The sequence below is a fragment of the Schistocerca piceifrons genome, chromosome X (assembly GCF_021461385.2).
Source record: "Schistocerca piceifrons isolate TAMUIC-IGC-003096 chromosome X, iqSchPice1.1, whole genome shotgun sequence".
NCBI lineage: Eukaryota > Metazoa > Arthropoda > Insecta > Orthoptera > Acrididae > Schistocerca > Schistocerca piceifrons.
In genome coordinates this window covers 818,043,270-818,057,030 of record NC_060149.1, presented here as the reverse complement: position 1 = coordinate 818,057,030, position 13,761 = coordinate 818,043,270, and the positions used below count along the sequence as shown (strand labels likewise).

At 37.0% G+C, this 13,761-nt stretch overlaps 1 protein-coding gene across 1 annotated transcript in view; it reads left to right on the top strand.

Annotated features, from left to right (window-relative positions):
• Positions 1-13,761, top strand: part of LOC124721679 (dystrophin-like) — a 286,684-nt gene that overhangs the window by 255,790 nt on the left and 17,133 nt on the right. The window contains exons 18-19 of the mRNA XM_047246753.1: positions 3,071-3,185; positions 13,580-13,717. Of these exons, the coding sequence (XP_047102709.1) occupies positions 3,071-3,185; positions 13,580-13,717 (253 nt within the window). The remainder of the gene's footprint in view (positions 1-3,070; positions 3,186-13,579; positions 13,718-13,761) is intronic.

Sequence of the window (13,761 nt, the reverse complement as noted above, 5' to 3'; positions counted from 1 at the left end):
TTAAAACACTTTCTGAATTTTTGTTGATGGGTAATAGATCCTGTGTTAATTTAATAGGAATAAAAAGCCAGGTACATTAAATTTCGTGTTTGTGTCTTGGTAGATGGGTGCAGGGGTGGATGCTTACTGAAGCTCTTTCGAGCCATTGTTCATTGTCAGATAATGATTAAATTTTGTGAGCAGATTGAGATCTTAGTGTCTAGATACTAAGATATATTTCACCAAACTGCCTGACCATTTTTAATACCAAATTTTCACATAGTTCACATGCTAAGAGTGTTCATGAAGAATAAGAAACTACCATGCATATATAATATTTAACTATTTGTTTGCTAACCACTTTCAAATGTGTTCCCCCATCATTTATTATTGGATAGTTGCCAATTTGTTCTTGGGTAGAAATTTTGGTGGTGACTCTATTAATCATTTGTATTCCACAACTTGAATACCACCTTGATTATCAGTTTCCAGATACTCTTAGGCCTGTGTACACAAAATTTCTGTCATTTGGAGACAAAATCATTCTTCAGTCATATTTAAAAAATAATAATTTTATGAGTGACAAAACCGGAGAGTGTAAAGTGAAAGCATACCTTCAATATACAATGTTTGCTGAGCCTTTGGATCACATTTTTTGAAAGCTTGTAGCTTTTCAGAAACAGCCAACAAAGAAGTGCACATTCTTTGAAAACAAATGATACATAAAAACTTTGCAGATATGTGGTGTCATTTCTGACAATGTTCTTGACATTTTAAGTGTTGAAGACTTGAAACACCTTCTGTTCCTTGTGGTAAGATTCGGTAGGAAATTACATGATGGAATAATTGATCTATTACACACGACTGCAATGAAATAACTTAAATAGTTAATATACTAAAGTACCTCTGCCATTCACACTCACTTGATCATGGTAGTGAGATGATTATTTTTATTATCAAGGTGGATAAGTGAAGTCTTGGCATGTTTTTGTGAATTTTTTTAAATTATTGTGCACCAGTTAGAAACTTTCAGTTCATCAGAAAACTTAATGCAAAATTAAAATTGCCCAATGCATGCCTTAATGATTATCTTAAATTTACGTGTAGCATCCATGGAGGAAAGTGCCAGTTTAGTTTTTGGATCTTATGTCCATATCATGCTGCATCCCATGTCGTGTCCTGTAAGGTGCAATCTTCAGAAGATGACTGTTGTTCAAGTAAAATGGTACAGTGCATAAAACACTGGAAACGTAATTGGTAGGAGTCGTGTTCAGTGCATCATCCAGTCTGTTTGATTCAGGTTTCATATGATTTCCTTTAATCTCATTATTGCTGCATGACTGTTTCAAATTGGTAATAACAAATTTCCTTTTGATCCTAGCCACTCTGTAATGATGACACCATGAAGAGGTGAAACCATAACCTTCTCCCCTGTTCTTCTGTTTGTGTAGTGTAAAGTGGCCTTTTACTTTTCTTACTGGAGCTGATTCCAACTGAAATGTGACTCTCGGGGATCAGTATAAATCTAAAAACATTTATAAAATTTAACACAATATGCTCTTAGATCAGAATCTGGCTTGTCTATTACTGCAAATGTGACACCAGAGATAAACAGTATTCATTTTTCTTTGTGGTAACACTGAGGAAAATTGTTTCAGTAAATTTACTGAATTGTGTGCCAGAGAATTTTGCATTGATACTGAAAGATAGTTTTTATTATCTATCTCTTGAAGTGAGGAAATAATCGTAACTGCCCAATCAGCTGGATTATTTTTACTATTTTATTCCTTTGTAAATCCAGATAGTGTTAGTTAGGTATTATTAGTATCAACTCATGTAAACTGCCACACAAAAGATAATATGACAAATGACAGTTTTTTTCTTGTTTTAATTCCTTTTGTGAAAAACACTTGCTGTCAAACTGGTTCACCATTCTTGTCCAATGTTTCTCAACTCCATGCTCTGAACATCTCATTGTATGGTATCAGGTAATTGTGGAAAGTGGACTGTCATGTGCTAGAGAGAGAATCAACGGCTCAAAATAAGGAGTTAGTAAGTACACATGCATTGAAACTTAGAATACAAAACCATCTTTCTGATAATCAAATGTTGTAAAGTAATTTCTTAATATTTTATGAAAGAACTTGCCACTACTTAATGACCATCGAAAGAGGTACTGTTGGAGTTTGCATTACAAACACAAATTTAAAAACACAATTACATCTCTGCTTTTTAGAATTTGTAAAGAGGTTAAAGGATATGGAACAGGTAAAAAGGAAGAGTGTATTTACAGTAGCTGAAGAGTTGGAAATTTATTTAAAAACCGCATGAGCATCACCAGTTGTCAGATGGCATCAGGAGACTTTTTGTTGTTCCAAATGTGTTGATCTGATGGAAAACCATTCTCTTAATTGTTTCATGCCTCTCAGATGATGTGATGTATTGGTTATAACTGCCAGCCGCTGTGGCCGAGTGGTTCTAGGCGCTTTAGACCGGAACTGCACTGCCACTATGGTCGCAGGTTCAAATCCTGCCTTGGGCATGGATGTGTGTGATGTCCTTAGGTTGGTTAGGTTTAAGTAGTTCTAAGTCTGATGACCTCAGATGTTAAATCCCGTAGTGCTTAGAGCCATTCTTCTTCTGGCTATAACTATCCCTCTTTTGTTTTAGGTTTGCAGTTTTCTTATGCTTTTGGGATATGTTGTGTGCAAGCTTCATTTCATTTTCATACCCAAGTTTGCTATTTTCTAATGGGGATAATGTAAGTAATAGCCTTTAAACACATGGAGTACACTGAGGGACTTCTGATGAGGGAGAACTGGTGAATTTGGACTTACAGAGTGACCATGTTACTTTGTAAACGTAAAAAAAACTCAGATGTGACAGTTTGTCTTTTTCAACAGTTTTGTGGATTAATTGTTTAGAATCTTGTAGTACAACAGATGCTCAACATGACAATACTGAACACATTCATTGTTGTGATTGTGACACGAGCATTATAATTATTGTGACAAATTACGTGTTGTAGCTGCAGTTACTGTGTAAAGTTAGACATACATTCTCACATGTAATGGTGGTGTTTATTTTATAGCCAAGTTCTGGTTCACCATCAAAGACGGGAACCCTGCAGACACGATCGGTTACTGCCTCCCAGCTGGCAACAGATTCTCCAGCAAAACTGAATGGTCATTATCAAGATTCTCCAGGTGAGTAATAAAATTGTCTGTAGCAAGATTATCACATAAAGGGGGCCCTTCACTGCAATATAAAAGTCACTTAATTGATGTAATACAAAGCTTTGCTGGTAAGGAACTATTTGTAAGCATCTGTGTGTTAATCATATACTTCCGGATTGTTCAGACTTTGTTATTAACTGATTTATTTAAATAAACTAAGGGATGAAATACGAAAGTGAATATACAAAGAAAAGAGAAAATGAAATATTGTCGTTCATGTGAACAAAAGTGTGCTACAATGATACTAGTACTTTCAACATCATCAGATATAAAAGGACTGAGTTCCTAACAGTTATTAAAATTTATGAAGAAAATTACTGATGTCTTTGATGACGAAAGAAAGGAAGAACATTTAGGATTTAACATTGTTGGAATGTGGTTTGATAATACAGGCACAACACGTGATTACAGAAAAATTTCTGTTTGTGACCCACTGTATGCAGAATTACACAGAAGTTACTTTGAAGTGCATAGTGATGTCTGTAGATACCGAAGACATTACATGGTTAGTAAAATTTGAATTTAAACATGCCTCCTCAATTTTTATAGTTATGAATTAAGAATTGAGTCCTTAGTTTGTGCGCGCGCACGTGTGTGTGTGTGTGTGTGTGTGTGTGTGTGTGTGTGTGTGTGTGTGTGTGTGTGTGTGTGTGTGTTTCATCTGGAGTTAATGGACACTCAACATCAAGGTTATCAGTGCCTTGACAATTTTTAAAAGAAACAAATGTAGAGAAAATGGCCAAAAATGTTGCCACCCAGTGAGAGGAGTTAAACCTACAAAATGACATGATGATGATGATGATGATTAGTGTTTTAGGGCGCACACACAAAATGACATTCACTCACTCCCATCTCACTTTGACTTACTCACACAATTACTCTATCTCGCATGCTATTGGACAGTGTAGGAAGGGTGAAAGATGCTATACCTGTGATTAAAATATAAATCAAACAGCAAGGGTCTAAACTACCTGCACAGGAAATTGTGACTGGCTGACCACATACATAAAACATGGATGAGCTAGTCATCCTGTTAACGTATTAAGAACATGTTCCTAAAATTTTAAGAAACAGGTTGGACATATCATAATACCTTAAAACTCTAAGTATGTTGTGTGTCACTCTCAGCCACCTTTCTTCCTGCATACACATTGCTCCTGATCTCAACAGTGAGGTAATACCGAATGCAGGGGGTGGCACGCTGAACTGAGGATCACAACACTTCCTTGGCCACCACATCCACCCTTTCATTTCCTGCACTCATGTACCCTGGCACCTAGTAGGAAAAAAAACTCCTTCCCCAGCCTTTGTAGTTGGAGGAGGGCATCCAGGATACCTGGATATTCTGGACTGCTTTATCTGCTGGGTATAAGTGCTCTAGAGAGTGAAAGCTCTCAGGGAATCAGAACAGACAAGAAATTTATCACTCAAAACATGTCTCATCTGCTCCAGTGCTTGCAAGATCACATGTAATTTTGTGTCCAAATAGAAAAGTCTGATGACAGTTGGATCTTGAGGACACAATCAGGGCAAACAACAGAGCAACCAACCGAGTCACTCTGTTTAGACCTATCTGTAAATACAGCTAAAGAGTCGTGGTGCTCAGTTGAAATGTTATAAAAGAATGTATTAAAAACTGGTGTGCTGCCTCTCCTGTACTGCACTAAATCTAAAACTACTCTGGGCGCCTGCATAACCAGGTGGTAGGTGGTTAAAACCCTGGATTTGTGGTCCTCTAGGTGTGGTAATCATGACATTTTGGAGTAAAAATGAGGCCCAGAAACCTCACAGTCTTTAAAAGGTACAATGGTGTCCCACATATGCAATTCAGGTAAAGTAAAAAGATCACAACGATTCAAATGAACACCCCCCCCCCCTCCACCACACACACACACACACACACACACACACACACACACACTCTCTCTCTCTCTCTCTCTCTCTCTCTCTCTCTTCCTCTTCCTCGCAGAAGCTGTAAAACCAGTCTTTGCAGCCCATACCTACAGCCTCTTCACAATAAGTTGCAACTGATGACTTGCTGCTTCAGAACTGGAGGAAGAGTAGAAGATTGCAAAATCTTCCACAAATAAGGAGCATTGGACACAAGACTCCATATTGTGGATGTTTTTCTGTTAGTAGCTATGGTAAAGAGGGTGCCACTCGAAACAATGACCTGGGAACACCATTCTCATGCACAAAACTATCTAACAGTCTACCAATCAACTCTGTGCCTAAAATGGTGGCTTCAAAGTGAGGACCAAATGAAGATGGGGAGGTGGTCACGAAAGCCCCATTGGTGTAGCTTCAGAGAATACTGTGCCTCCAAGTAGTGTTGTGTGCCTTATTGATATCAAAAAATACCCCTAAGTAATGCTTTTTATGTAGGAAAGCCTGCTGGATTTATACCTCTATCAGGGCCAAGTTGTTGGCAGTTGATTGACATCTTCTGAATCATATCAGCAAATGAAAGTATGAAATGATCGCGTATCATTGCTGGCCGAGAGGCCCCATCCGGGGAAGTTCAGCCTCCGAGTGCATATTATTGCAGACGACACCACATTGGGCGACTTGCATGCCAGTGATGAGGATGAAATGATGATGAGGACGAAATGATGATGAAGACAACACAGCAGCCAGTGCACAAGTGGAGAAAATCTCCAACCCAACTGGGAATCAAACCCGGGCCCACTGTGTAGTAGGCAAGCACGTTACCAGTCAGCTAAGCAGACGGACATCGGCAAATAGTAATAGGGTGACATTGCTCATGATTATATTTCAGTACATCGAGAATTGAGTGGGCTTCATTTACCAAATTTTTATAATACATCACTAGACATTGATGCTCATGTTTTATCACCAAGTTTAGTTGTTCGTGCTTCAGCAGGTTTTCAGATTAGGTTTATACTGGAGTATCCAGCTGGAGATGGAGTCTGTGGCAGTATTAGTGTCATTATGATTGTTTCTCTTTTAAACCTGTCAGTGGTTGTTAATTGCAGTTCATGTTAGGGGCCTTAAGACAGTTATGAATTGTAGTGGAGCTAATGCCCGATGTATCTTACATCGGTTAAAGCAGCTCACTTGATGTATTCTGCTGTTGGTCTCCGTATATGCTTACACTTAAGCATATTTGAAGCTGACCGGGATTGCATTTCTAATTACGTTGTGAAACACTTACAACCTTATCCTCGGACAGCAGTAATTAACATGTGTAGCTTAATTGCCTGAGTAGGTTGTTGGGTCTGGTCCCTGACTTGGGTGTTGTAATTCACGAAAGGGATAATCCCCAACTCTCCACTCGAGTATTTCTCTTGGGAGAAAGCAGGGATTTTACCTGATGTGATGTGCAGTTCTTTACTTCCTTCAGCTTGTTGTGATTGACGGATAAGATCAAGTCTGCTTTTGCTTCTGTCGCTAGCCATGCTTTGTATGCAGCTTCTGCAATAGGTGAGAGTACACTAGTGATGTCTATGGTATCTTGTGTTGGGTAACTATTTTTCGATTATGTTACATTCACTGTACTGTGTTTCCGTTTCATGTCTGTAATGCTATGTGCTTTTTACAACGGTAAAGAATCAAACATGGTTATTTAAGCTAAAATTAGTTATCTGACTAAAATATCTTAATAAACTCATAACTGAAAGGTAAATGAGCATATGTCCTTTTTATTGAGTTTGAAGGAAGAACAAATGACTGTTTGGTGTGTCACATTTTCAGGTGCTCTGATACACATTCATAATGACACTGATTTTTTTTTATGGCGATAAAGAACTGTTTATTGATTTAATTGTTATGCAGAAATGTCACCTTGGTTATTACTATGTCCAGAATCTAGAAAAATAGGGCATACACCTTTTGTCTACAAAGCTATGTGAAGAACCGTTCCAGGTTGATAGCACATTTAATAAATGATTTACTGCCTCAGACATATTTTATTTATCAGCACAACAGAGATTTGATATGACTTTCCAAATAAAGTATGTCAAAAAGGCTTTAGAAAACAGAATACAGTATTGCATATTCTTGTGTTGCGTTGAATATTCCAACTTTACAAGTCTCTCACTCACATACAAAGTAATCACCACCTTTATATTTGTGAGATATGGCTCTATAAAATTTTGTTTAGGGTTGTGAGATCCACTGGGTCAAGATATGGCAGTCAAGCTGAACTTCAGAAGAACTCTAAGAAGTACTTTAAGAAGCTGTGGAAGCTTCAGAGGAACTATATATTGTCAAATGCTATCAATTTCTTGAAAACTATTATCTGGAAAGTCTCTCTTGTAAGATGAAATGCAGTTCATCTATGCAGCATTAGGGCCGTACCTCATTGGCAATAGGAACATTCCAACATTATAACATTTCTTCTCTGATTGGGGAGTACTCTTAACAGACTTTTATAACACATTAAATCTATTCAAATACATTACATTACTTTACATATTGGAGTCCTGAGTGTGTGTATCCTACTCATTGTTCTTTTGTTGGTTATCTTATGCGGTCTGTGTATTTTTGTGGTTTTCATGTACTAGCCCCACAATTACTTCACATCTTTGGTCATCAGGTGATAAGTTCCAAAAATCATTAAAAATGTTTGGTATTTTGATTTCAGCAATCTTCATGCTGCACTTTTTCTTACAAGCACACAGACATTTGAGCAAATGAGTGTCTAAGTCCTTAAAACCTTACCCTGTAAGTGTTCCACATCATGCAGCACATGTTGTTTTGATATGACTGATCTGGTATTTGACATATTAGAGTGCTTTCTGTCTAATATGTTTTATCCAGCAGCTATTGGAGATTGTGCTGAAGGAGATGATCAGCTTTCAGAACAAGAATCGTTAACAGTGACACAGAATTCTAAAGAATTAAAAAGTTATTTCAGTGATGTTGGAAGTAAAATTAATGTGTGCTTGCTACACATTTGCTATGATCTTATTGACTACTGCATGTGAAACTTCACTGAAGAGTATTATGGTATTTCATGGATTTTAAAATGGAATTATTAATTACAGAGAAGCTGTATAAATAACATGAACATATCCTTGCTCTCTTCTGCCTGAGCAAGCTGTACTAGTAATTTAACTCATGAACTCTTCCTATCTCCAATGTTTGATAAACTCCTCACTAGATTGTCACTGTGTAACATGTAACCATACTTAAACAGTGACTGGCGCCATGAACTTTTTAGGTGCATTATGAGTCAACTTTCAAATTGAGACCACATGGGAAGTCTGTGTTTGGAAACCATATAGATAAGAAATGGACATGTGTCCTTTTAACTAAATCAGTGATGGTCTGGAGTGCGGTCACCTCCCTTCTTCCACATTAGAAATAGTGTGTGGGTGTTATCATTATGGTTTGATGATGAAATTTCTGAAATTGAACCTCTCGGGTATGGAAATATTGCTGCCAAAGTGGAAAAATGTTTCCTTCATTCAATAGGTTTTTGGCTATAGTGCCCACTGTGAAGAATATTCCAACTGATACTATGCTTGTACCTCCACCATATGACTGACACAACTTGTGAAGTTGTTCTGAAGTGACACAGTAAAGAGCTGAAATTTTGATGATGATTTGACTACTTTTTGGCACGACAAGGATAACTGTTGTTCAGTAGATGTACTGTCATGTATCCAAGATGCATTTAAAGCTGTTTATTTACTTCACTATATCTGACTTATTTTTGCAATTGTGACATTGTTCTTCTGGGACAGTGATACAATGTGAACCTCCTCCCCTCAACTTAATATGTTCCTTCACAACCACTGCTAGTCCTAAATATGCTGTTATTGCAGTGGCCTCCATTTGTCATATTGTTTAAAGTGGGCACTGATGGCCTCAGTATATAGTTCTGAAAACAAAATCTGTCAGATTACCCATGAATTGTTAACATCTAATTTGAATTTAAATGTTATGAAGTCTTTTTTGAAGGTATTTGCCAGGAGTGTAGCTTTGTATGAAAGTGAAACATGAACTGTAAGCAGTTAAGACAAGAAGAGAACAGAAGCTTTTGAAATGTGGTGCTACAGAAGAATGCTGAAGATTAGATAGGTAGATCATATATTGAATGAGGAGGGACTGAATCACATTGGGGGCAAAAAGAAGTTAATTGCACAACTTGCCTAAGAGAGGGGATGGGTTGGTAGGATACACACACATCTTGAGGTATCAGAGGGGGAGGAGAGAGAGAGAGAGAGAGAGAGAGAGAGAGAGAGAGAGAGAGAGAGAGAGAGAGAAGGGGAGAAGGATAAAATTGTAGAGGGAGACGAAGAGATGTTGTATGATACACTTTTATATATGTATAAACAATTTCATTGGTAGAACTGAAGTTCTAGATACTTATTGTGTTTCTTAATTTTAGTTGATTATAATAATAATATATATATTTTACTGAAGTGCAGTTGAACTTGATTTATATGTATATCAAGGGGAAGTGAAAAGATTACTTGTAACTTAGAATTACTACAAAGTCAGATATAGATACAGTAATACACATCACATTTTTCACTGGGAAAAAGCATACAATGGGCCTACATAATATGTAAACTTTAAAATTGACGGAGACAGAGTACAGTAAGAAAGAAAAAATATTGCTCAGTTGTGCTTTAGAGAAATTAGATGCTGTATTGTAATTTGGCACTTTGCACTGAACAAGCAACAAAGATACAGTATTAAAAAAAATTACATTATTTTGAAACTGATCCTGCTTTAAAGAAATCAGATAATTTGGCTTTTTTCACTTTTTGTGCATCGTGTATATACCCCTCATTTTGCAAAGTTATTAATGAGTTCATAGCTTTTTCACTACAGCTGTTTGCTCTGGTATAATGTCTGCATGCATTGATCGCACATAACACTTCACTCAGTTTAAGTGTTTCAGTCGCCATCTCCATCACTGCCACTTGAGCAGGGTCCATCTTCTTGACCATCACTGCGTTGTTGGCACATGTTAGCAGTGATCTCCTCATTCTGTAGTATCCCACACATGATGAGATTATCATCAAAATGTACAAAACTGTCAAAATCTGCACCCTCCAGTAGAGATAGAGATAACTAATACCAGATACGACTTCATCACCTCTGTCATCATCATCATCAATAGCAGTCTCTTCATAAATCACCAGCTTTACAGAAACAGTTGTTGATTGTGGAGGATGACACCAGCTTCCAGGCAGCCAAAATAAATTCCAGGCTTGTAGTAATTTAATGGAGAGATTTTCATTTCCTGCATCAGTCAGCACTATCATATCTTGAACCAGTTTTTTTTCCTATGATGCACTTTGAAATTTGCAGTAATGCCCAAATCAAGTGGCTGTAGAACACTAGTAGAGTTTGGAGGGAAAATTCCACTTGGAACATTTTCCGAAACTACTTGGGGTGGATGCGCTACATATCGATCCATAAGGAGGAGGATCCTCTTTTTTTCCCTTTTTCATTCTAATGTCCAGTTTTTTTAAATCACAGTTCCATTAAAATCATCATCATCATCCAAGAATTTTTATTGAAATTTTATTCCATATGTTCCATCTTTAGATGTTTGAAACACCTTGGATTCTTAGATTTTCCTGTCACCAGTGGGGGAGGTTTGTCAAATCCACTTGCGTTCATGGAGAGAAGAACTGTCACACAGATTTTACTTTTCTTCCCTCCATAGCATGAGCAGCCTTTTCCAGCTAACAATATTGTGAAAAGGAAAGTTGCTACTCACCTTATAGTGGAGACGCTGAGTCGCACATAAGTACAACAGAAAGACGGTCACAAATATAACTTGCACTGGTGCTGCTGCTCGCAGTGTGGCCTCAGTTGTCTGAGATTGCAGTCGTGTGTGTGTGTGTGTGTGTGTGTGTGTGTGTGTGTGTATTGTCTAGTTTTGATGAAGGCCTTACTGGCCGAAAGCTATATTTGTGACAGTCTTTTTGTTGTGCCTATGTGCCATTCAGCATCTCCGTTATATGGTGAGTGTCAGCTTTCCTTTTCACAATATTGTTACCTTTCCAACTTATGTTTTACTACTAATGTTTTACTAGAGTAGACCAGTATCATTACCGTTTTAGATGATATTTTTAGGTTGATAGTCCCTTTAAGATACCTGGCAGAACATCATCAGTCCAATGTTGCATCATGACATTGTCCACAGCATTCCATTCACCAGAAATTGTTCTCCCTATGATTCCTTGATGATCTCTAAATCCTTGTAAGCATCCTGATGAAGCCTTTAAATTAGTAGTGATATTCATACTTCTAGCTAAATCTATCATCTTTGCTTTTAGCATGTTGCCATTGATCGGTAGAGCTGCAGCCTATTTTTGCTGGAACCATGTAAAAAGTGCCTTTTACAAATCTACATGTATCTGTTTTTTGCATACAGCTGCATTTTGTTGATTTTGCACCCAATTTTAAAAACTCATTCAAAATATTGTTTCTAGTTGATGACTGTACATAGCGTGATATAGGCAACTTCTAAGACTGAAGCAATCTCAGATCCACCTCTCATATGAATTTTACTTTCTGATCTAGTGTGTAAGTTACTCCTTTTTTTCTCCAAGCAACTGAAGGAGAGAACTACTGTTCAATAATAAACGTCCGCTGGCAACTATTAACTACTTGACTGTTACTATGAAAGAAGTTCTCATATTGGAAACAACAGTGCCAGTAGTGTCTTTGTTTTAATGCAGCCCATTCTGGTTAACTATGTCGTTGTCCCTTATCTTTTCTGCACCACCCACTCACTGTATTTGTGTACATCAATAAAGTTGAGGAAAATATGATGGGGCTTCTTTTAAAGCAACAATGCTCATAACAGTTACGCAAAACTCAATTTTTTTACTAGAATTTGTTAATTAACACGTTTTTAAATTATATTTTTCTGAGACCGAGAAGACGTTACATATAAATAAGAATTATGCAGAACAGAGTTAAATATATATCAGATTCAATTGTATTTCCTGTATATTTGGCACTGTAAGGTACCTAAACTCACTCCACAAAGATAAGAGCCATGTCAAAGTTTCAATAAGACTTGAATGCCATTTGAAAAAAAAAAAATAATGCATTCCACTTCCGAGAACTCGTGATTGCACAATAGCTGTTGGTCACTTTTAATAACTACCGGTTTCAGTCAGACAGATCATCCTAAGGTTTACAAAAGATATTAGTTACAGCATATGCATTCATTCAATTATATCATTTGTATCCCCAAAAGTACCCAATTTATACATAAGGCAATACATTAACAGTGTGAAATGGATGACCTGACTCAAATGATTTTTGCTCTTGTCACAAAAATGGGAAGTATGTACTTGTGACACAAGAGCAAAGGTCAATTCAATCTCACCATGTCCTTCACCCAGTTAACACACTGCCTTATGTATAACTTGGATATTTCCTTGTTCTGGTATTCTGTAAGATTGCTGCATTTAATGTATACTGTTGATACTGACACAAAGATCATGTTTGTGCTTGAGTCTGTAATTAATGTCCTCCTTTTATATACCTGGTGATGGACTGTTGTTTGAGCAAAACTGGTAGTTGTAATAAAGTGACATAGAGCTATTGTGCAACATCATGATTTTTCACAAATATTTTTAAAAGCTGTAAATCATAGCCTCCTTTCAATAATGTGCATTCCATTTCTGCCTTAACAGTCTTTGATTAACTGAAATATTACTGTCTGCCAACAAATGCTTTCTTGCAGTTTCCAGTCCCCTAATTGTGAAAGGAAAAATGTGACCCTCAGAAAATAATACAGACATGCACTGCATCTAAATCTGTGAAGCTTGAATTGTTTTCTGTTGAATTGACTCCAAGTGCTTTTTGATAATATCTGAATTCCAAACATTAGGTTTACTTATTACCTGAAATATAGACTCATATAAATTTACTTTACAACATTCTCTTATTCTCTTGATTTCTATGTTTTGTTACTCTAGTAAATAAATTTGATTGTTTTGGCAACAGGTTTTAGTAAATAGTGAATTATTAACTCTGTAAAGATAGGAATCCTCAAAACTTAAGAGGTCATATCTGTATCCCAGTTACAACTGAATGTAAATGTTTCTATTACTCTTATATAATTACATGAACAAATAATGGAAATTTGATATTGCTCAATAGAATACTACCATTTATGTACACCAAAGCTATTTTGCACTTTACTTGTCTGTATTGACAATTAATCAGGTATGTTGTGAAGTGTCCTATGGTTTAATTTTCCACTGCTTGTGTGTTCTTTGGGTTTATGAGTAATTGTTCATCAAAGTAGTAAACTAACATGGGATGACCAATGTGGCTGTGGTACTATAAGGTGTGTGCAAAACAATTAGTTACTAACAATGTAGCAAGAAGTGCAGTAGGTGGTGCATGTGTAGGTGGTCGCTGGGTTGATGGTGGTAGGAGCAGCCTCGATCGTGCAGATATGCGGCCTCCCCCACCCCCCGCTACACACAACATGGCTTCAGCTTCTGCATCCACTGCACAGAATGTGGGTAATTTGCTTCATATGGCAGGTGGGTGCCTCCAGAAAACACTTGTATTAACTTTAACTTAGCAT